We start from the raw sequence: 23,702 nt of genomic DNA, 5'->3' as shown, positions 1-23,702 counted from the left end.
GGTTTGAAACACATGGTTAACGTTGTAAATTGAAGCAAAACTAAACTAAAAAGCAACAAAACTACTTGGTTATGTTCAAGTTCCAAAGGTGCTCGGTTCACATTGTACAGGAACAGCAGTCTCCTGGGTGAACGCCATTTATTTCCCGAGGAATCATTTTAAACTAATTTGAAATAAGTCAAAAGTAAACGTAATTACCACGTTATTCAAAATGCAGTTTTGTTGTATGGGAAAGTATTTTTTAGGAGACAGGGCTACTGAGTCCAGGCACCCGAGGGTCCCTCTGCCAGTGCCAGTTTTTTTTTTTTTTTAATGTCATTCTGTCACTTTGTCCCCCGAAGGGCCTCACATCTGCTCAGACTGATATTCTTTGTTAAGGGAGGGAAGGAGAGATAAAAGAGGAGGAGGAGGAAGAGGAGGAGGAGAAGGTGAAATGAGTCACCACCGTGTGTCTGGAAATGTCAAGATGGAGACGGAAAGTTTTGTTTTTTTATTGATGGATAAAGTTTAATTTTCTCCTCTCTTCTCCTCTCCTACCCTTTCGACTCCTCTCCCCTCATCTCCTCACTCCTCTCCTCTCCTCCCCCCTTCTTCTCCTCTTCTCCCCTTCTTCTCCTCTCTCCTCTCCTCTCCTCTCAACTCCTCTCCTCTCTCCTTCTTCTCATCTCCTCTCCCCTCCTTTCCTCTCCTCCCCTCCTCTCCAGTCAGAACTACCAACATGGGATTTTCCAGTCGATCGGTTTTAAGGAGTTTCATGACTTCCTGACTGCTCCTGAAGGCAGCACCCAGCAGGAGAAAGACACACTCCGAGACAAAGGTCAGTCAAATACTTGATCAAAGTCACGGAGATGGATTTAGATTCACCGGTTGGTTGACTGGTTCAACCAGAGGAATCTATTTTAATGATTTTATTCTCCCGTCTCTCCTTCATCTCTAACAGCCTCCTTTTTAACTCTCTCCAGGTATAGAAGCTTTGAAGATTGCTACAAGACGTTACGCCCGCAAACAGAATAAATGGGTCCGCAACCGCTTCCTTAAACGTGAGTACCCTTCATCATCCGCATGTAGTTTGGGTTTGTGTGTGTGTGTGTGTGTGTGTGGGTGTGGGTGTGGGTGTGTGTGTGTGCAGTTCCTTAGCAATCGGCACTCTCTTTAACTAGATGAGATTCATGCACTTCATTAGATGCACTATAAGCCTCTCAGACACCATGTTGTGTTCCAGGGTACAGAGAGTGTTTGTATTAATGTGTGCACAGACACATAATTGGGGTGATGTCAATTTCATTACATGGTGCAAATTTATTTTGTGCCAAAAAATACAAACATCAGCACAATTTGTAGGCAATATTACAAAAATGTATCTTTAGTTACTTTTATTTAACGTTAAGCTTTTTATTGGTAAGTTCAGCTTTTTATTGGTAAGTTAAGCTTTTTATTGGTAAGTTAAGCTTTTTATTGGTAAGTTAAGCTTTTTCCTGCCGCTTCAACCCGGAACTCATACAACGGTTACCGCTGATAACGGTGTCGTTGTTGCAGAAGCGTAGCAGTCACCCTTTAGTTACACTGTTAGCTCGGTCAGCACTGTTGCCGTTGTTTGCGCCGTTGGCTGCTAGCCGCCTGCTCAGCCGCGTGGACGAAATCATAAATTTGCACTAAATTCCGTACGGAGCTCCTTTTAACAGTCAAAACATCAAGTTGTTATTGTTGTCTTCAACGAGGGTTATATGCCAACAGAACCAGGTTAACTGTTGTCAGTAGATTAAACAAAGTTAACCGTCTCCTGGCTGAACCTTCAAATATGGCGTAGATTTATAAATGTGATGTCGACCTCCTCAGGGAGAAAACCATTAAGAACTATTTATTTTTGAAAGTTTAGTTTTTTGCAACAAGAACTTCCTTTCTCAAAATTGCATGTTGATTTCCAAACATGACTGTTTCCTTAGAAATAAAGGTGCATTGATACCACTTTATATATATATATTATATATATATATATATATAATACATATAAACATTTTTGAAACCACCAGGTTCATTTAAACACAAAATAAGATTTGACTTTATGCAGCGTGTGTGAGCTGCTGTGACGTTATAGAGGGATAACGTTTCAAGATCCATCCCCAGTATAAACCACCTGCTGCTAAAACTCCTTAATGTTTTGTTTTTTTCCCAGCACCAAGTCCCTCGTGGCACTAAATGCATAGAAAAAGAACGATAATAATGAGTGGTTCTGGATAAATGCATCCAACACAACAAAAAAAAACAACCAGTGTTTTGCAGCAGATGTCTTAACCCCTTGAAGTGTTTTAAAATGTATATAAAGGCTGAGTGTGTTTCTCTGTTCCCAAAACGGAAACCTGGCCTCAGTGTCCCACCAGCAGTCTGCCCTGTAGTAACCCAGCCTCCTAATCCTGTTAGGCCCAAGTGGCTTAGGCCACGCCAGGCCCTAAACCTCAATACCCCTCTTTCTGACTGCCTGCTGCACGCACCATATGGTCCTCATCACATGTGTGTCCCAGCCCTTTTACTTATGCAGTAACCTGTCTGCACTCGCACTCAATTCAGAACAATTTGACAGAACAGGTGGCAGCCGATGAGATGGACTCTCTTAAAAGTCTGAAACTTTCTATTCCCATCAAGTCTCCCAGGAAAGACTTGGAAGAGACGGACTGGTCCCAACTATATGATATATGATATGATATGATATATGTGCTGGCATGCCTCAAAATCACCGAAAGTGCTATGAAAGTGTCCAAGTCTGTCTTGTTCTTTTAATTATGAATCAATCCGTTAATAAATTAGAGAGCTGGGAAATGTTTACTCTTGCAACAAATACATTAATCAGCGAAAGGTGAATAGGCTTCCTGCAGCTTTCCAAACGGTCATACCTGTAGATATTGTAGTTTTCTGCTGTACAGTTCATAGCAGTAGCTGCCGTGATGTCCGGATGACTACTTTTAATGTTAAGTTTAAATTTCGAAATGTTCTTTTAAGATGATTGACTGTTATCTGCAAAATAAGGCCTGATAGTAGAGCTGGGAGGAGTTGAGATCAACTCTCTATAAAGTTTTAAAAGTCTGAAATTCCTTGAAAACCATGAAAAGTGTCCATGTCAGTCATGCTGGGTTTGCAAAACCTCCAATGGTTGCAACGTGTTAAAAGAAGTGGCCGTTGACAAAAAATCAGCTCTGCATTACAGCTGCTAAATTCCAAATTGAGAGCAAAATCTATGACTGAGGGATCAAATGTTATTTTATTTCAAAGGAAGCGTGTCTGCATCTTTTAAGTGTGATTTCTCCTAGATTTGAGTATTTTTTTGCTCATTTACGCTAACAGACTTTATCCTTATGTTTCCAAAATCCCTACACCTGATCGGGGGACTAAAATGTCATTTTAAATGCTGTGATTTCCCCGTTAAAGATCTTGTTTGTGATCACACATAAACCAAGCTCTCTAGGATCATAGTTCCACATGTTAATATCCCTTTCAGATGGGTTTATCTTTTAAGTGTCAGGCAGCCTTGTCCTTGTGCTGAGATTGTCCTCACCCAAGGTTATTGCTCTTAAACCAATCGCTCATCCCACCTTTCTGTCTGCATCGTCTGTGTTCACCTCGCTCCCTCTGCCGTGACTGCTGACCTCTTTTCGGTTTCGTCTGAGCCCCACACACACACACACACACACACACACACACATTCACAGCCACACATTCACACACACACTCAAAGAGATGCCAGTGGGCCTCAGCTGAACAGGCTAATCTCTTCAAGCATTACAGAGCTGCCGGGAATTTGCCCCGACCACACAAACTCAGGCTACAGGGTCACCGGGGGCCACGGAGACCAACCCAAGCATACAGAGAGTACTGGGTCAAAGGGAAAGACAAATTGGACATGACAGAGGCCCTCAGACAGGCAAACAAGTCGGTTAGAGAAGCTAGAAAATTATTATTACGTGTAAATATACAGAACACCAAAAAAAAAACCGCACACCTCGAAAGGCATAGGTTTAAACCCCGTTTCACAGTTCACAGATTTCAGCGGCGGCCGTCGGTGAGGAAGCAGGTGGGCGTTCGGTGTCTTAAATACTTTTCAGTAGGATACGGTGGTTTCTTGATGGACTCAACTTCGGTTGCTGTGGGGATTTAAGCAGCAGGTCAGCCAGCGCAAATTAAATCAAGCTTAATTTGACTTGCCTTTAAGTGCATCTGTATGTGGGCGTACGCTTAAAGGATACGTGTGTGTGTGTGTGTGTGTGTGTGTGTGTGTGTGTGTGTGTGTGTGTGTGTGTGTGTGTGTGTGTGTGTGTGTGTGTGTGTGTGTGTGTGTGTGTGTGTGTGTGTGTGTGTGTGTGTGTGGTTTAAAGGGGAACGGTTAATTAGTAGATTTAATTACCCATAAAGAAAATAGTAATTTGAGGTTATATTAATGTTAAATAAGTGCCACGTTTTATGGCAGCGTGTTTTTCTTTTTTTTTTTTTTTAATTCCCCCAAAGACATGCACACACACACACACACACAACACACACACACACACATTGCTTGTAACCAGGATACGCAGGTGTAGTTTGGCTGAGGCCTTGTGAGTGTTAAGCAACGGAGGTGAAGGTATATTTTAGTGCAGAGAGAGAGAGTGAAGGGACGGAGGGAGGGAGACGGAGAGAGACAGGAACGACACATGGGCGGCTGGGCGGATGGAGAGTGAAGGTAATCGGATACAGCCGGGGCAACAGGTGTGAGACGAGTTTACACACACACACACACACACACACACACACACACACACACACACACACACACACACACACACACACACACACACACACACACCCTTGTTTTCTGGCGAAGTGCGAAGCTTTCATGTACGCATACACACAAATGCAACCCTCCTCCTCCCCAGGGGGGGGGATAAAGTGCAGCCGGGGTTGTGGTCGCCACAAAGACCTCTCTGTCACCTCCACGAGTTAGAGGGAGACAAAAGAGGACCGGGCCAGATGAGAATGACACTCAAGGTTAAAAGGAGATGCGGTATTTGGGATGTTTTCTGTCCATGCATTGAGTGGAAATGCAAGAAAATGGATCAGGAAAGAGAAGAACTGCAAGAGAATCCCTACATATATGAACTGGGTTTCCTTGGATCCTTAAAATGTTGTTAGTTTTGAAAATGTCTTTTCAATAAATATTGACTTTTGGTTTTAAGATGGAGATAATTTAAAGAGATTTAATTTGTTCTTCTTTTGGTTAAAAAAACAAATAATCGCCAAATTTTTGCATTCGCATTCATTTTACCAACGAGAGCAGACACCATAGCTGTTGGAGTTACATGTTTAATTACTACAGCTCTGCAGAATAGTTCAAAACTTTATTCATAACATTGACATTCCAATGCTTATTATTAATAAGTTACGGAAACATTGTGTGCAATGATCCAACGTCTTCCCCTTCTCTTCCTCTCTCTCTCTGAAACAAACACACACAAACAGCGAGAAAGTCAGCGTCTTCGTCCTCCCGTCTGTAATTATCTCCGTCCTTAGTCCAAAAGTCAATATTTATTGATAAGAAGATTTTCAAAACATATTTTTATCAAACGGAAGATTATGCTTCTGTCCATATTTGCTGGTGTGCTTTGCAAAAACATGTCTCCTGCGGTCCAACCAATATCACGCTGACCGATAATCTCACCGTGTCTCCCGAGCCTGATGGCTGCTGCATTTAACAAAAGCAAAACTATATCAAAACATCTGAAGATTTTAGTGAAGATGCATGTGTTTGATGAAGTAGTGAGCATACGACTGTGTAAATAAGACTTATAATATAATGTTTTGATGTAGTTTTGCTGTTAAAATCCCCATTTACCTGAATTCATTAAAACTTTTCTTTGTTTTTTGGATTCTTCCTCGCCGTGGAGGCATGTAGGAAAGTTTTCTTTAACGGTAACACATGTTGAGAAATTCCTATACAAAACTCTAATAGATCTACCGGGAAAGGAAGGAAGTTTCATAATGGAGGGTGGAGTAAAAGCTCAGCTAATACATACAGGGATTCCTTCAAGCGCATTAAATAGGCGGATAAAAATGAATCATCAATTTGTCAGAATCTACAGAAACATCCTTGACATGTACTTGACCTGCTGCAGAAATGTCAAACGGGGACAACAGAAAATGAGGGAGGTAAGGGAGACAAAAAGTGGAAGAGGAACTACAAGAAAAAGAGGAAGGAGGCTGTTGAGTGAATGGAGGCAGCTGTTGAGCTCCAGTGTGGACCAGAGCCAAAGAACCACAGCTGGGGCAGAGAGACAGAGAGAGAGAGACAGAGATAGAGAGAGACAGAGAGAGACAGAGACAGAGAGAGAGAGACGGATGGATGAGCTTTTATAGCGAAGCAAACACAGGGATGACGCAGCAAATGACTCCTGGACCGTTTGTTGCAACAGGTGGACTACTGTTTCAACACACACACACACACACACACACACACACACACACACACACACACACACACACACACACACACACACACACACACACACACACACACACACAGCACTGGCAAGCAGCTGCCCAGCGACAGGAGATGCTCTTTCTTGTTGGCAAAGCGATCTCCCTTGTGTGCTTGAAAGGCAACGCTGTGTGTGTGTGTGTGTGTGTGTGTGTGTGTGTGTGTGTGTGTGTGTGTGTGTGTGTGTGTGTGTGTGTACCATCCTACTCTTTGTCTTATCACAGAATGGATTAACAGGGTTCAATTTCAGCAGATCCCAAACAACAGGGGTTAAGGGTCCATCCAGCATCTGGCAACCCACCATATAAGATCTCTCTTCTATTTACCAGTCTGCCCAGTGGGAGGTTGGTAACTGCAACAGGGGAATTATGGGAGAGCGGTTGTGTTGAAAGAGATAAAAGAACAAAGTAAGGAGAGAGAGCGAGAGAGAGCGAGAGTAACATGAGGGCGGCATGCGAGGTGAAGTATTTATTAGAGCACCTCAAGGAGAGCGCTCCAACTCTGCGTCTGGTAGAGGTATGCCAGGTGACGCTCGCCACCGCCGCCGTCACCCGATCCTGCTATTGTGCCACAAACACAAAAGACTTCCCCTCTGAAACACACACACACACACACACACACACACACACACACACACACACACACACACACACACAAACACACAGTAACCACACCAGTGAAACCTCAGGCTTTAAATAACACTCAGTGCTGTTTTGAAGAAAACACACGGCAACAAACGCACTGAATAAACACAGAAATGTCAGACGGTGTTTTGGGGGATGAGTGGTTTCCTCAGAGATAAACAATGAAAACACACGCTGGGAAGCGAAGTGATGCAGGTGCATAGACGTTGCCTGGTGGGATCTTTTTGTTTGTTTAGCTTTTGTCAGCAGCTTCAATTAAGCAAAGCAGGCATTGACAGGAAATGTATGAAGTGCATCACATGTTTAAGATGGGAGTTAAAATGTGGCGTGTGCCAATATTGGAAGTTCATTGCTCTAAGGCGTGGCTGTGTGAAGACGCTCATTGTTCCCCACACACACACACTGTCCATACAGTTAGTCGTACAGATGAGTGATTGTATATGTATTGCTGGATTCCCAGACAGTTCCCAGTAGAGTTAGTAAACTCCACTACTGGGCGTCTGCTGCCCTCAAATCCACAGTTCAGTCTCTGTGTGGGAAAGGATTAAGCCATAAAAGCCTTGCAGGTTAATGGGGTTCATTAACACAGTATGCGTCCTTAACACATCTATATTAAATGAAAACTGCCCCCTGACTGGATTCAGCTTTGGGTCTTTTTTAAATTTTAAGCCACGTTGGCAGCTCAGTCGATTAGTGGGTCGGTCCACCATCGTGGTCACGACTCAAATATCAAAACAATTATTTGATGGATTTCCAAGATATGTTTTTCAGACATTCGTTGTCCCCTGAGGATGAATCTTACTGACTTTGTTGATCATCTTACATTTCCTTTAGCACCATTATCAGGTCAACATTTTTATTTTTCCAATGCTTTGGTGTATGACAAATTCCCTACTTGGTGTTTAGTGCCAACCAGCAGATGTTAGCATGCTAACACGCTAAACTAAGATGGTGAACATTGTAAATGTTATACCCATAGATGAATTGGGAGAACTGGATATATGTAGGTGGAGTCCCTTTGATTCCAATGAAAGTTGTTCAGTGGCAATGAAACAAAAAATATGACTACAGCTGAAATAAAACAGATTTTCTGGCGATATTCTGCATTGTGGGGCCAAATAAAAAGGCGTACTAGAGAATCTCGGGCTCATTCACGTGAACGGAGGAAGGAAAATAACTCTGGATACAGCTAGAAGTGCATTATACAACTTTAATGACCTAATTATTTAAATAAGTGCTGTTCAAGTTTGAACTTGAATCGTTAGCCCTAAATGCTAAAGTAATAATCCAGTTTAAAGGAGACACTCATTTTGAGGTTCATACTTGTATTTTGTGTTTTTACTGGCACATGTTTACATCATTTAATGTTCAAAAAACTATTTTATTTTCTCGTACTGTCTGAATATACCTGGATTCACCCTCTGACTGAAACGGTCCGTTTTATCGAGTATCTCTTTAAGACCCCCGCTCATAAAAACCTAGTCTCCTCTGATTGGTCATCTTTTCCAATCCTCTGCATCTGCGCTGTTGCCAGCTTCACATTTTCGCTGCAGCCGGTTAAAAACAAGTGTCACCCACACAGAGTTAAATGTCAGTTCTACTGGTGAATGTATAGTTGAGACGTCACAAACTTACAGAAGTCCTGGCGAGGTTTCTGAATATACATTTCTCTGTGGATCGAGCGTTTTTATACACAGTATTTTTATTTTACTGTACTTTATGGTACAAAAAAGACATTACATTTTTATTTCCAGAATGTGGCACCTTTAATTCATGTTTTCTTTCAATTATTTAGTTTGCCTTTTATATTATTTTATAATTCTAGTAGGTACTGTACATATATTATGTATGAATATTATCTGTTTACACACAATTGCAGTTGTTTCAAGTCAGTTTCTCTACAACTTTCATTTCCTGAGCATCAGTGTGTCTTCAATCAATGCAGGGCAGTGGCTCCTTGATGCAGACAGACGGACAGACAGACAGACACAAGGGCAGACAGACAGACACAAGGACAGACAGACAGAGCAGGGACTGGTGCTGCTGTTTAGTGCTGAGGCCTGACCTGGAGACTGCTGACTGGTGCAAAATAGAAACACGGGGGTGGAAGAGTTAGAGGGAGGAAGGGAGGGAAAACGATGGGAGTGAGTGAAAGCTGAAGCCAGACTGATAGAGAGAGAGGGTGCACAAGAGAGAGAAGGGTGGGAGGAAGGAGGGAGAGAGAGGGAGAGACATTATCGAGCCAGTGTGAGTCAGCAGGTTGATAGAGCTTCAGGGTGCGGCTCCAGCACATCACAGCTACTGTAAATCTCCCTCTCTCTACTGGATTCATCCTGAAGTCATCCTCTCTGATACAATTTTACACCCCCGATGGAGCCCGTTTGTTTCTTATTAGATGTGAAGTAATTAGAGAGTCGACCTCTTTGATGTGAGGGATGATGCAAGTGAAGAGTGTGAAAGTGTTCAGAACAGCGGCTGTCTACGAGGAAAAACCTCAACTCAAACACACAATTTAGCGGTAGTAGAAAGCGTTTTCTTGGCGCTGTAAAAAAACCTTAATTGCATTTTATTGGCAGCACTCGTTGACCTTGTTAAGATACACAATATGTGCAAACTGTGTGTGTTTGACCTGTGTGTGTTTGTGTGTGTGTGTGTGTGTGCCTTTAGGACCAGGCGACAACGTGCCACTGGTGTTTGGCCTGGATGTGACGGACGTGTCGAGGTGGGAGGAGACGGTGCTGAACCCTGCACTGCAGATACTGGACAGTCTCAGCAAGGTGGGGCCTCCATCGACTAAACCAGCTCCTGTCGTCCTTCTGCAGTTGGGATGAAGTCCTTGATCTATTTCTTTCTTTAATGCTGTTTGTTCCTGTCAGTTTTATTTAATTTGTTGATTTTTTTACCTTTGCTTTTGTTTAACCTTTCTCTTCTTTTTCCAACATTTTATTTGCCTCTTTTACCTCCATTTGTTCCCTTATTCCTAATTTCTTCCCCTCCTTGTTTGCTTGTTTACTTGACATTTCCGGTCCTCCATTCCTTCCTTGTAAAGCCTCTACTGTCACTTTTTCTTTTATCACCTTACCTCTATATATTGTATTACTTTTTTCATTTCAATGCAAATTTTATCTTTCATTTCCCACACAGCGTCTCACTACCTTATCCAACTCTTCTAACCTTTCCTTCCTGCCCCGTTGGTATTACTAAATAGGTGAACACAGTATTGCATTAACACTCTATTAAAGGAACCCTGTGGAGTTTTTGACTTCTAGTAGGAGCGAGGTTTTTTGCGTTTGAGGCAGTTTATTTGTGGCAGTAACACGGCAACAAACACAGCCAGACACAAAAAAAAGGCAGTGTGGAAGAGGACCGCTAGCTAGCAAACATGCATGTAAACAATGCACAATTTGAAATATGAGGATAGAAATGTATTCAACCTTTGTCAGGCCTCAACTATATACATAATGTCGTTTTGTGATTAATATTACACTAAAAACTGTTGTTTGTTAACAAGAAAGCTCTTGTCCAACCCTAAAAATAACATTTTCACAATCAATTAGGGGGAGGAGCCAGCTATTCAGCCAATCAGAGTGGAGGGGGAGCAGCAGAGAAACAAGCGGAGCCGCCACACATGTGATCTGTGTGACAAGGTGATCATCGGTGACCTGGAGTGGACAGGTGAGTTTGTCTAACCCACAGCACACGACATATTTATCTCACAAAAATCTATATCCTATAAATATGCGTTTGTATTAAGCCATCAAAATGTATACGCTGAAATCTCTGTTTTCTGTGAATATTTATACACCTATATATACATACTATATATAGTGACAGTACACCATCTTATACACAAAACAACAAATTAATTCATTTGGAAACGGCATTATATGTATTTACAGTCATACGTACGACTCTCACTCGTCACATCAAATGATATTGACAGTTATTGTGTTTTTCTACTGTTTTTATTGCTTATTTATAATACTTGTTTTTTTTTTTATTTTTTTTTTTTTAATTTTTTTTTTTATCTTGTCTTTCTTTACTATGTCTCTTGTGTGCACTATCCTCTATGCTGCTGTAAGCCTGCAAATTTCCCCGCTGTGGGACTAATAAAGGATTATCTTATCTTATCTTATCTTATCTTATCTTATCATCTTATCTTATCAGTCAGTGTCAGTTCTGTGTTGATGGTCTGCGTTTGAGCTTTTTAAACAACATTTTGTCACTCTTTCTCTGTGATATCTACCTTTTTAGATCTTGAGTGTGAATCGTCCTTTAATTTGGAACTCAGCAGAAAATAAATGACTGACAGCTTTCCTCCAAAGCCTTAACATTAGAGCGATCCTCTTTCTAGCTGACAGGGATGACTCCTGCAGGGAGTGGGTCTGTGATGTAAAAGTACTAGTACCATTGTAGGTTAGGTACTTGAAGCCCATCTCTATCAGAAGGCACATGCAACAGGGAGAGACATAATCTTGGACCCTCGTTGTGAACATATGTGACAGCACACTGGCTCTTATTCCAACAGAGCAACTTTGGTGAAGTATTTTTATTATAAGAATAAGGAACAAACAAGCCCTTTCCCAAAAGACAACAAGTCAAAAACGACCTTAAAACTGAAAAACATCTCTTAAAGTGTGAAACTGAAAATATTAAAAATGTATTTTTCAATTCCTTGGAGACCAATTTGTGATATTGGCCTATACAAAAAAATATTTAAATAATAATTGAACAGTTCAGATATTCTTTTAGAGAGTTCCGAGCTGCATCTTTCCGAGCTGTGGCTGCAGGAGCCCCGCTGCATTCCATCTTCGTAAGCGGTCACACCGCATTTTAACATCGGCTAAAATTAAAGCAGTGCTGCTGTTCTAAATCTTCATGGTTTGGCAATGGGTTACTGATGTTTATTCCCTAAAAATGTGTTGCACAACTTTCTCTTTTAAGGTTAATATTTGGACTTTGTTGCCTTTACTATAGTACAGCCGAAGATAGACGGGAAAAGGTGAGAGAGAGGGTAGCATGGTTGAAACTCAACCAGGGCCGCTGTGGTGAGGACTCATTCTTTGTACATAGGGCACATGTTGCACATGGGTGAAAAGAAAAAAGTAAAAATTCTTCTTGCTTTCATTATGAAATTTAAGAGCAGTAAAATTGAAAAAATAAAATACAGCTTGTTAGTATCCGAGTGGATGCCATACAAACCACTTCGGTCTTCTAGGTTCAGGGACAACAACAAAAACACAAGTTATGAGATTTAAAAAGGCCAGAGTGTCATAAAGAGTGATGAGAGATCTGATGAGTTTCTTCTTTTTTTTTTCTTTTGCCTTACTCATTTTAGATCATGATTCACGCGAGATGAAATAATTTCATCCCCCGCCAAATATATCTAACGGTGCCTCTCTGTTTCTCTTTTCTTGCAGCTCACCTGAAGTCCAAAAAGCATCACCATCATGTGAGGAAGAAGAGGAAGTCTGATCCAGCCTGTGACCGATCCCAGGTTACCGCTGCACCTCCTACTTCGGCTGCAGGGATTAAGGAGAGCGTCTCAAAGGACTGTTGTGCCACCGTTGCCCCGGGCAGCACCGAAACCTCTCCGGAGTCGTCCCAAGACATCAGAGCATCACACAAGGAAGTACCTGAGACATTTTAAGAGTGGAGCAGACTCACCACAGTGGTTTTCACCACAGTTCTGCACTCACAGCTGCTCCCTTACAGTCCTTATAGGGCTACTTTTCTGCTTCCAATGGAGTCAAATTGAACTGTATTTTCCCTTTTGAAATATTCTTATTTGTCAGAGTGCTAGAATAGGATGACCTTCTGATTTTTTTTTCCTGGATAATATTTTTTTAACTTTCATTCGTAGTTGCAGGATGAATCCTTGAATCGTTTAAATTCGTAGTAGATGTTAAAGTTGGGCGGTATACCGGTTTCATCACCATCACCCGTGTCACATTCGGCCACAACATTTGATGATGATTTTTCAATACAGTCTTTACCCTGGTAAACGCCGACACACAGACAGATTGCTTTCACTGTATATCTTTGTTTAGAGGTTTTTACACTACTGCGTATTTTCAGACTCTTTCAACATGTGGGTTCAAATGTAAAAGGTTATGTCAGCTTTCAGTTTCTTCAGAGATTTACATTATCTTAGGTGTAATGTAATTCCCATTTTGGCTTGGTGAAATGAGGTGAAATAAACTTATAAATAATAAAACAACAGTAAATATGTGGAAAAAAAAAACCTTTTTAATCCAAATTTGCTCACCAATACAGTTAACTCTTAACTCAAAAAACAGCATGGCTGTAGGTTACAAGTAGGTCTTTACCTCATTTTCATTTTTTATTTGCAGCCAAAAAACTTGCTTTCTCAAGATAGCAAGAGTGAAAATTGTGTTTGTGTTGCATTTTTTGGGAGTAGAGTATTCCTTGTAATATTGTAACACCCTGATGTAATATCATCACTGTAAATTCCCCCCAGATACATATTTATAAATAAAACATGAACCCGGTCATATCTCCCACTATTGGTCAGGAAAATTCAAGATTCTGGACTCGGGAGGATGAATTAGGCTTTTGCAGTGTGCAGCCAAACAACTGTAATTTTGAATTCCACTTTCATACTGTTGCCAGCTTCAGTTTTGACTGTATAAGCAATTCATGGTTTAACTTTCTTTGTCTTGTCTTAAGCTCGAACCGTCATGCACTTTTAACAATGTTAAATAAACCAAAGAACCTTAAAGTTTCCTAACAAATGGAGGATTAACGGTGTTTGTTTTGTATCACTGAAGTTGAGCAGTCAGTCAGTGGCATGCTTACACAGCACAAAGTGTGCGGCCACCATGTTTTACCATCGTTATGTTTTGTCTAGCTCTTTGTGTGATGATAACCAGTCATCCTGATTTGTGCTTGTGTCTGTCAGTGCAGCTTAGCCGAGCTCGTTTCTGCTCTGACGGTAGTTCAAACCGGCGGCTCCGGCTGTGAGGAGATAGTGTGTTTTCCACAGCTCTCTGTTTATCCAGCGGCGTGTCAAACCAAGGTGTGCCCTCCTGCTGCAAAAAACACTCGCACAATACCTGGCGTCGGGCCAGAGGCGTCTTTTGGCGCTCCCTTTCCCTCTCCTCACCTGCCACTTTTTCTTCTCACTTCCAAAGAATCAGACAATTGTTCCACATTCCCCAGCAAACAATCATCATCTCTTTCTTCAAGTTTTTCTCTCCGACTCTTGGACGTTTTGTTCACAGGCTCCCACTGTTTGACCTCATCCACATGACTAAAAATATTTCCAGCCATATAATAGCTGGAAGTGTGTGTGTGTGTGTGTGTGTGTGTGTGTGTGTGTGTGTGTGTGTGTGTGCATGTGTGTGTGTGTCCCACATTCTCTCTTTCCAAACTGGGTCAGGCCTCAAGCTTACTGGGGGCTTACCATACAGTATGTAGTAACAACGATAGCAAAGGTCACTCTGCAACTGGTGTCTGTTTTTTACGACCCTTTCTGTGTTTGGACTCTGGTTTGTTTTTCTTTCCTAATTAGTTTTATTTTCCCTCCTGTGGATTTTGTTTTTTTTCCATCTTATCATCTCTGGAATAACAGCAACAATAAGAATGATCTTTGAATAAAAGGAACTGCCTCTATCGTCTGATGCATATCTTTCTTTTTTCTTTTTAAATCCCCACATTTTCTCAAGGATCTTTCCGTGTGGTATGTTCTTATCTCGATTGCCTCGGCGAGTCTGGCCTGGCACCTCCAGGCACTGCTGAATCACTCCACATTCAAAAAAAAGAAAAAAGAAAGAAAGAAAGCAATGACATAAGGCCTCTTGAACCGTCGCACACGCGCACTCGCAAAAGTGGAGAACTAGGGCAGCGTCCACGGTCACAAAGCTAATTAGTGATTTACGCGCTGAGATGCAGTAGATCATCTATGCACACACACACACACACACACACACACACACATACACACACACACGAACACACACACATGCACTGAGTGAACTCATTAGCTCCAGACAGTGAGCACAAAGAATCAACACACCAGACCAGCTTTGAGATGGGAAACCTGCAACTATGGCCTCCCACTCACAAATAAGTGCTCTAAAAGTGCAGGTTTTTTTGCTTCTTGAAGGTCTGATTTGATGACTGCTGCTACTCGAGCAGGCTTAGAGAGAGAGAGAGAGATTTATATGTATAGCCATATCAGTCAGTGAGCCGCACAGTAATTCACCCAGTTTTAGCGCTCCATTTCTGTCTCTCCCTTCTCTCAGTCCGGTCCTCCCTATAGCGGCTGGCTGTATACGTTCACAGAGCACACTCTGTCCTGTAGATGAGGCCCACCGTGGGGGAACTTATGTAACACATGCTGCGGCCTATAGATGCTTGTTGTCTGGGTCTGGCCTGTTTGCCGTGGGGTTTTTGGGCCTCTGGTACTGGCTTTGCTGCTCATACTGCATCCAGTGTGTGCTGCAAATTCATGCTTTTGACTAGACGTCATTTTGTCTATGCATCATCTTGGCATTGACTTGTGAGACATCACCAGTGTGTAGCTTACTGGATGCAGTAAGATACACAATCATCTGAGGTCCAGATGATTGTGTGATTTAGTGCTGAAACGATTGTCAACAGAATATTTTGTTTGTGCTTTTTAAATGTGAGATTCCTTTTAGTTTTATAATACTGCACATTAAATGCCTTTCATATAAATCCTTTGTTCCAGACTGAAATATCTCAACAACCAAGAAACAGATTGCCATGAAATGAAGCATAGATATCCATGATGCCCAGAGGATGAATAATCATTACTCTTATTTGAGCTGCTAACTTTTCCTCTTGCGCCATCACGTCTGACTAATAAGATTATCCAAAACTGATTTGTGACTAAATAACTGCCAAACTGATTGCATTCCCATCAGCAACTTTGTGTTTAATGCTAATGTAACTGAACAATATTAGCATGCGAAAACATTTTTACCGGCAAAATATGTTAGCGTTGTCATGATATGTGAGCGTGTTTGCATGCTGAAATTAGCAATTAGCTAGCTTCAATTAATCATGATATTAGTGAACTTTAGTTGCAGCCTTAATTTGTTTGTTATTGCATTGCATTTTGGGTTGGATAAGTTCAATTAGAGGGTCCACAATACATTTTTAGCAACAGCCAGGCGCAGGTTAGCTTAGCTTAGCATTAAGACTGGAAAGGGCAGAGCAGTTGGCCTTTTTTATATCGCGTTAATTGAGCTGGTCGGAGGATTTTGTGACCTTTGGACAGAGCCATGGCAGCCGTTTCCTTCTGTTTTACAGTCTTTATGCTAAGATAAGTAGCTTTATATGTAGATACAGACATGAAAGCGATATCTGTTTCCCTCATAAAACTCTTTGAAAGAAAGCAAATTTGGAGTCCCAAAGAATCCATCAATGCTACATGGTGTATCTATAAGAATACAATTGACTTTAATTTACTCTAATGCAACATTTTGAGACAGTTCAACTCTTTTTTTAGGGTGTTTTTGTTTGTTTGTATGCAACTAATGCTCATCAGAGTCTGAGCTGTTGAACTTGCAGAGCCTCTCCACCTCAGAGCTCCGCTGTAGTAGTGTCATCCAGTGACTGAGCGTCTAGGTAATTTGAAGTCCACTTAATCCTAATCTCTAATCCCATTTGACTAAACATTCCCTGCCATCTGGCCCTGGCTAGACGAATAAAAAAAAAAGAAGAGACACACACACACACGTATACCTACACGCACGCCGACAGACATGCAAGCAGCTAATCAGGTAAAGCAGCAGCTGTGGTCGAACACGCTGTTGACTTGACTACCAAGAAATAAACTTTATTTATGATTGAGATCAGCTGCACTAATGTGGTCTGAACATGTTAACAGATAATACAGGAGGACAAATATCTGGCAGTTGCAGAATACTAGACACCACACAGAGTTATAATCTCAGAGGACAACTATGTGGAACGCGAAGGACTTAGTTGAGAATGTATAACGGTTGTTTCTGAAAGCAAGACAGTGGAGAGGTCAACTATCAGGTTGCCAGCTTCTCTGTGCATGGATTTCTTTGAGCTTTATCTCAACTGCAGAGAATACTGAGAGCTCTGCAGCATTTATTCCCCATTTATTGTCTTTTAAAGATTGATGTGTGTGTGTGTTTGTGTGTTGCTACATGCGAGTTGCGTCTGTTCAGGGTCAGTGTTTTGCCGTCTACCAGGAAGAGGACAAAGACAATTCAAAACTTGGGTGTTGCGTAACCGAGAGAACACAACACTGTCAGGTGTGACTCAATCAGATAAAAGAGCATTGTTTCTGTGTGTGTGTGTGTGTGTGTGTGTGTGTGTGTGTGTGTGTGTGTGTGTGTGTCCTGAGAGGGATCTGCTTGTGTGTGTGTTTTTTGTTTTGTCCTGAGAGGGACTTTTTTTGTTTTCATATTAGCTATGCAAATACTTTATGAAGCTAGTGTGTGTTTGTGGTTCTTTCTGCGTACGTATAATAGTTGTGTGTTTATACCTATATGCATTATGGATTACACACACACCCCTACACCCACACACCCACACACACACACACACACACACACACACACACACACTCGGCCAGAGCTGCACACTGAGGGATGAGTGTGCAGCAGCCAAGAGACGATGTTTTGTGATGTTTCAATGCGATCAAATGAAGCCTATGCATCAAGAGCCAAGTGCAGACCATCATTTATTGATATCTGAGTGTGTGTGTGTGTGTGTGTGTGTGTGTGTGTGTGTGTGTGTGTGTGTGTGTGTGTGTGTGTGTGTGTGTGTGTGTGTGTGTGTGTGTGTGTGTGTGTGTGTGTGTGTGTGTGTGTGTGTGGGGAAAAATGAGGTTCAGTGAGTTTATGCAGCTCTCTCTCTCTCTCTCTCTCTCTCTCTTTTTGTCTGGCTGTCTGGCTCCTGAGGTGGCGGCTGTATACAGAAAAGAGGCGCAACAGAAGGGACGAGAAGAGGAAGAGATGTGATTAGATGAGAAAAGCCTCTAAGGAAAGTGTCATAGGTTCAGTGTATGCATGGCTTCCTATAGTCTCTCTCTCTCTCTCTCTCTCTCCACATCTCTCTCTCTCTCCATCTCTCTCTCTCTCCTCTCTCTCTCTCTCTCTCTCCCTCCTTCCTGCATATTTCCTGCCTGGTTATGTAATGCGGGGGCCGCTCGGTACTTTTTCCTTCTTCTTCTTCATCTTCTTCTTCTTCTTCCCTTCCCAATGCAGAGCATGACATGCCTTCCTGTTTTTCCAACAACCCAGTGAACTCTTTTCCCAGGGCAACACTTGTGAGGGCACGCACTAACACACACACACACACACACACACACACACACACACACACACACACACACACACACCCACACACACATATTTTAAGTAACATGCTTATTTTAGCCAAAGCTGCTTACCCTTAGTGTATTGTGTCTGGTGGGCCACATTATGTCACTTCTCTCACACTTTCTGAGTGTGTCTGTGTGTGTGCATGTGTGTGTGTGTGTGTGTGTGTGTGTGTGTGTGTGTGTGGTTCTATCCCTCTATCATCTGCTTTCACATCATGATAAAATCACATTTCTTCTTTTATTTATGTGTATCCACTTGTTTTCACCTTTGACGGGAAATGGGTGTGCCAACCCATAAATGACCAACAATGCAGCTGTGTGTGTGTGTGTGTGTGTGTGTGTGTGTGTGTGTGTGTGTGTGTGTGTGTGTGTGTGTGTGTGTGTGTGTGTGTGTGTGTGTGTGTGTGTGTGTGTGTGTGGAAGCATGCATATGTGTTCATTTTACTGCATGTGTGTGCAAAGGGAGTAATGCACTCTGCAGTGTGTGTGTGTGTGTGTGTGTGTGTGTGTGTGTTTCTCTCCATTGTCAGTGGCTTAAGCTCTGGAGCTTTTTTCCCGCCAGTGCGGCGTTTTGTGGGCGGGGCCGTGGCGGGACTCAGCAGCAACAAAGAGCCAGAGCTTCCCGCCCGATATGCAAATAGGCGGAGAGTGGGCGTGGCCTGGAGCCGCCCCCTCTGCAGCGTTAACTCTTCCACTGCCAGAGTCAGGCTGTGTCTGCTCCTCCATGTACTTATGTTAATGTACAGTTTATTTATGCAAACATGATGTTCTTTACTGGTTTTATTGCTTATTTATTTATAATACTTTATTGTTTATTGTTATTGTTATTGTTTTTTATTCCTGTTCTATGTTTATTTTGTTGTGTTTGTGTAGTTGTATAGTATGTGTATTTATTGTCTGTGTAGTTGTATAGTATGTGTATTTATTGTCTGTGTAGTTGTATAGTATGTGTATTTATTGTCTGTGTAGTTGTATAGTATGTGTATTTATTGTCTGTGTAGTTGTATAGTATGTGTATTTATTGTCTGTGTAGTTGTATAGTATGTGTATTTATTGTCTGTGTAGTTGTATAGTATGTGTATTTATTGTCTGTGTAGTTGTATAGTATGTGTATTTATTGTCTGTGTAGTTGTATAGTATGTGTATTTATTGTCTGTGTAGTTGAGCTGCTGCAACACTTGAATTTCCCCCATGGGGATCAATAAAGGAATATAATAATTGTATTTTGTTTTTCTTTTACTATGTCTCTTGTTTGCACTTTAACCTATGCTGCTATAATCCTGTACATTTCCCCTAATAAAGGATTATCTTATTTGATCTTATTTTATGATGTTCTTTAGCCGTGATCAGATTAAACTGCTGACCATTACTGACCCTCCGTTTTCTCTGAATTCAGTCTTTGTAATGTGTTCCTATGCTGGAATATTACATGATCCCAGATTTGCTGTGTGGAAATTTGATTTAATATTACATTACATTACATTACATTACAGTCATTTAGCAGACGCTATTATCCAGAGCGACTTACAATAAGTGTATTCAACATAGGTATTCAAGAGAACTACTAGTCACCAGAAGTCATAAGTGCATCTCCTTTCTTAAACAAGCATCTAAGAGCATAAACCAGAGCAAAAGTACAGAAACAAACTAATATGAATACAATAAGTGCAACAAACTAATACTAATACAATAAGTGCAACAAACTAATACTAATACAATAAGTGCTAAGCGGAAGGCTCAGGGTAGTACTATGAATTAGTTTAGGTTTTGCATCATGTGCACACAATATTGAAGTCATCTTAAAACTAGATCTTGGCCCCTTTTTTCAGCCCTTATGGTAAGAAATCAACTATGTTTTATATCCTGTACTCTGCAATTTGAATTATAATATAATTCAACATTTATTCATTACCATTAATTCAAATTTGCTATTGATGGTGCTGTACAACAATACGAATATTAATTTCTTAACCTGCAAAACAGCTTGAATTATTTGACCCTCTCATTCTGCAGTTGTTGATCACCTTTCTGTGGCGAGACGTTGTTCATCTGGAACAATTTCTTCTTTATTTCAGAGACACATCGACCCTCAGGTGACAATAAAATTAACAGCTCTCGTTATTTTTCCCCATTCCTTGGCTTTAACAGGTCCCTTAATACAGCTGCTGATGCTATTAAAAAATAGACTTTTTCTTTATGGATCTCCAAAAGTAGGAGTCTCATCAACGTTCGCTCATTTGTGCACAGGTTTCATTCATCATGTTGATGCTGGTCATTTACAGAGTTATCGGAAGTTAGAAGTGTTTCTGGATCGGATGTGACAGACAAAAAGTAAGAGAAAGTTAAGATAAGAATTCCCAAATATTCATGGATGAGATCCATTGAGATCATATGCATCCATGGATGACATGAAGTAGCTTTGAAGCTAAATTATAAATAATCTTAAATTCAGATTTCAATTTTGGCTTTGTTTCCATACATTTTGAAGACTGTGTTCAACAAAAAATTCCTGCAAAGAGAAAAAACACGTGGCTGCTCACCTGACCATGCACTGAACTCAAACAACTTAAGTTTGATTGTGTTACTGATACTTCACTTCAAAGTGTAAAAACCTGATTGCAGTAGTTTCAAAGTAAAAGCTCTGTGTGCTTTTTACAGGGATTGTAAAACAGATGTGTGTGTTTATGTGTGTGTGTCCACTTTTAACAGCCTACCGCTCTCCCATGTTTTAAGTGTGTTATGCAAGACAATGTAACATTAGATGGCATGAAGACCAATAGCAGCTGTCGTTCACACACACACACACACACACACATGTGCGCTCCACACACATGCTCTTCACCACATTCTAAAACAAGGGCCTCTATTATATGAAGGAGTTTAGTGCTTCGACATGCTAAGCAGCAGGCGGGATGTGGACTCAACACGGTCTCACCCACACCTCATACACTGTCACATATTTCAGATATTCACTCACTGTGCTCTCCATTTGTTCAGTTCTCTATTACAATCTATATTTAACGTATGTCCAGATGATGCATGGAAACATTAGAGATATGCAGTCGACAGCAGACGTACAACATATGTGATATTTGATCCTCGGCACAGAAGTTATGTAATGTGTTCTATTGATCTTTAACAATCCAGCTTTTTTTTTTCCCTCCTTGAACCAGTAGCTGCATGTTTATGCATGTGACTTGTGTGTAAATCCAAGAAGAAAAAGCATGAGTCTATGAATTGATCACTTCTGCTTAGCTCTGTCAGCACTGTTGCCGCTGTTTGCACTGTTAGCTTCTAGCCTCCGGCTCAACCTTCTCCATTTTGAGATAGATTTGCCCGGTATTTCAAATGTTGCACCTTTAACCACCAAATGGCCAACTTTCAAAGAAAGAAAGTGCCAAAATGTATTGAATAACTGCAGAATTCTTCATTTTGAATGATTGGAAAAACACTTGTCCTCATGCATCTACAGAAATGCCCTCGCAGACCCACAAACGTGCAACAAAATATGGCTCGTTACAGATGATTAGCACATTTGTATGGTGCAGGTTGAGCAGCGGTTGGTCACCAGTTGGAAATACACCCAAACTGTTTTACATTGCAGCTGGAGGGGAGAGTGACTCTCTGCTGATATGAAATATATCAGCATTGGTGTGTTCATCAGATCGGTGTGCGAGAGGGAGACAATGAAGGAAAAAAAGAGTGTTGTGTGGGCTGACAGAGTTCAGTGGAAGGTGGGAGGGGAAGCCAACGGAGGGAATCCACAGTTTAAAGTGTATCACACACACAGTTTGGCTGATAAGGTGTGTGTGTGTGTCCCTCCCCACCCACCCCGCGGGGCAGTTAACGGTTAATAGCTGATCCGTTTGGGGGCCGAGCCCTGCAGCAGTGGCGCGACTTAAAGAGGGAAAGCAACAATGCAAGAGGGGAATTTGTGCAAAACATTCCTGGGGAACTTTGGGATTATCTGATAGCCTCGACTGTTGGAGGAGTGTAACTGAAAAGAAAAATTCCCCTTAATCGTGACCTTGTTTGCTCTGCAGGTTTAGCTTACAACTCGAGGTTCCAACTACAAAACAATGGTCTGAAACCTACAATGACTTTTTGTAGTCGCCTCTTTCGCTTCCTCATTTCACTATGAAATTTGTCACGAATTACTTCTTTATTGAAAGGCCCAGTTTGTCCCAGACTATTGAAAAGGTTTTGTTATCGGTGCCAACCCTCAATTAATTCCACTAGTCTTGGTTTTAATGAGAAGTAACGTCACATGATCAGTGATGCTAAACCCTCCTGGCAAGATTAAAGTCCAGAGGAAACACTTGTAATGTGTCGGTTTTGGCTCCAAAGTGAAATTTTACAGTTTATTTCCTTATCTGCAGCAGCTTCAGTGCCTTTTCAGTTTCCACCACAAAGTCACAACACATCACCTGCTCATGTGATTTAACTTTGTTTTTTTGTGCTTCATGTCGTCTAATGAAAGGCAGTAAATAATTTACATTTGTCTGGATCAGAATTTGAATGCATGCCATTAGGGAAGTAAAGTGAGACATCGGTTCCTTATTTATTACATGACAGTTAGGGCACAAAGCCAGACCCGTGGATGGTTTCTACAACACACACACACACACACACACGAGTCACTCTTCCTTCCAAACCACCATTTGCCTGCTATCTTTTTTAATTTTACTTCCAAATCACTCTTAACTCCAGCGTGTCTTTTCTTGCAGCCTCTTCTTTCTCTGTGTGTAGGCCCTGGTTGTATGTTGCCCTATAAGACGCTACAGTATCCTCTCGCTGCTCCCTTTTCCATATATAACTTCTGACAGGCTCTCCTGTGTCCCCCTGCCCCACTTTACACCTTCCAGCTCTCACACTGTACCGTGTACAGACAGACGGACCTTGCAGCTGAAGCCAGATCTGCTGTTGTGATGATGTTTAAGTGTTTAATTGGATGTTTTAAAGCTGTTTGATTATCAGACATTGATGCTTATTTGGAACAACATATCAGTTACACGATTTCATTTAAGTGCCAGAAGGTCTTTTTAGGGTGAAGTAAACCTCTTCTGTTTTGATCCCAATGAAGCATAAAGTATTGAGCTTAATTAGTTGGTTTTGCAGTCTTTCATAATTGATCTTTTGCTGCCCCCTTGTGGTGAGATAGGGGACACGGCTGAAATACATATATTGGGAAAAACAATCAAAGTCCAATTCC

General features: G+C 41.4%; 1 protein-coding gene across 1 annotated transcript in view; it reads left to right on the top strand.

Annotated features, from left to right (window-relative positions):
- The window catches only part of trit1 (tRNA isopentenyltransferase 1), a 37,036-nt gene extending 22,770 nt beyond the window's left edge, over nucleotides 1-14,266 (top strand). Inside the window, exons 7-11 of the mRNA XM_054606230.1 lie at nucleotides 705-817; nucleotides 963-1,040; nucleotides 9,808-9,917; nucleotides 10,698-10,815; nucleotides 12,561-14,266. Coding sequence (XP_054462205.1) covers nucleotides 705-817; nucleotides 963-1,040; nucleotides 9,808-9,917; nucleotides 10,698-10,815; nucleotides 12,561-12,790 — 649 coding nt within the window. The 3' untranslated portion in view covers nucleotides 12,791-14,266. The remainder of the gene's footprint in view (nucleotides 1-704; nucleotides 818-962; nucleotides 1,041-9,807; nucleotides 9,918-10,697; nucleotides 10,816-12,560) is intronic.
- The last annotated feature ends 9,436 nt before the right edge of the window (nucleotides 14,267-23,702 follow it).

The sequence above is a fragment of the Anoplopoma fimbria genome, chromosome 10 (genome assembly GCF_027596085.1).
Source record: "Anoplopoma fimbria isolate UVic2021 breed Golden Eagle Sablefish chromosome 10, Afim_UVic_2022, whole genome shotgun sequence".
Taxonomy (NCBI): domain Eukaryota; kingdom Metazoa; phylum Chordata; class Actinopteri; order Perciformes; family Anoplopomatidae; genus Anoplopoma; species Anoplopoma fimbria.
The sequence above is the reverse complement of the archived record's forward strand: the minus strand, read 5'-3'. Positions and strand labels throughout refer to the sequence as shown.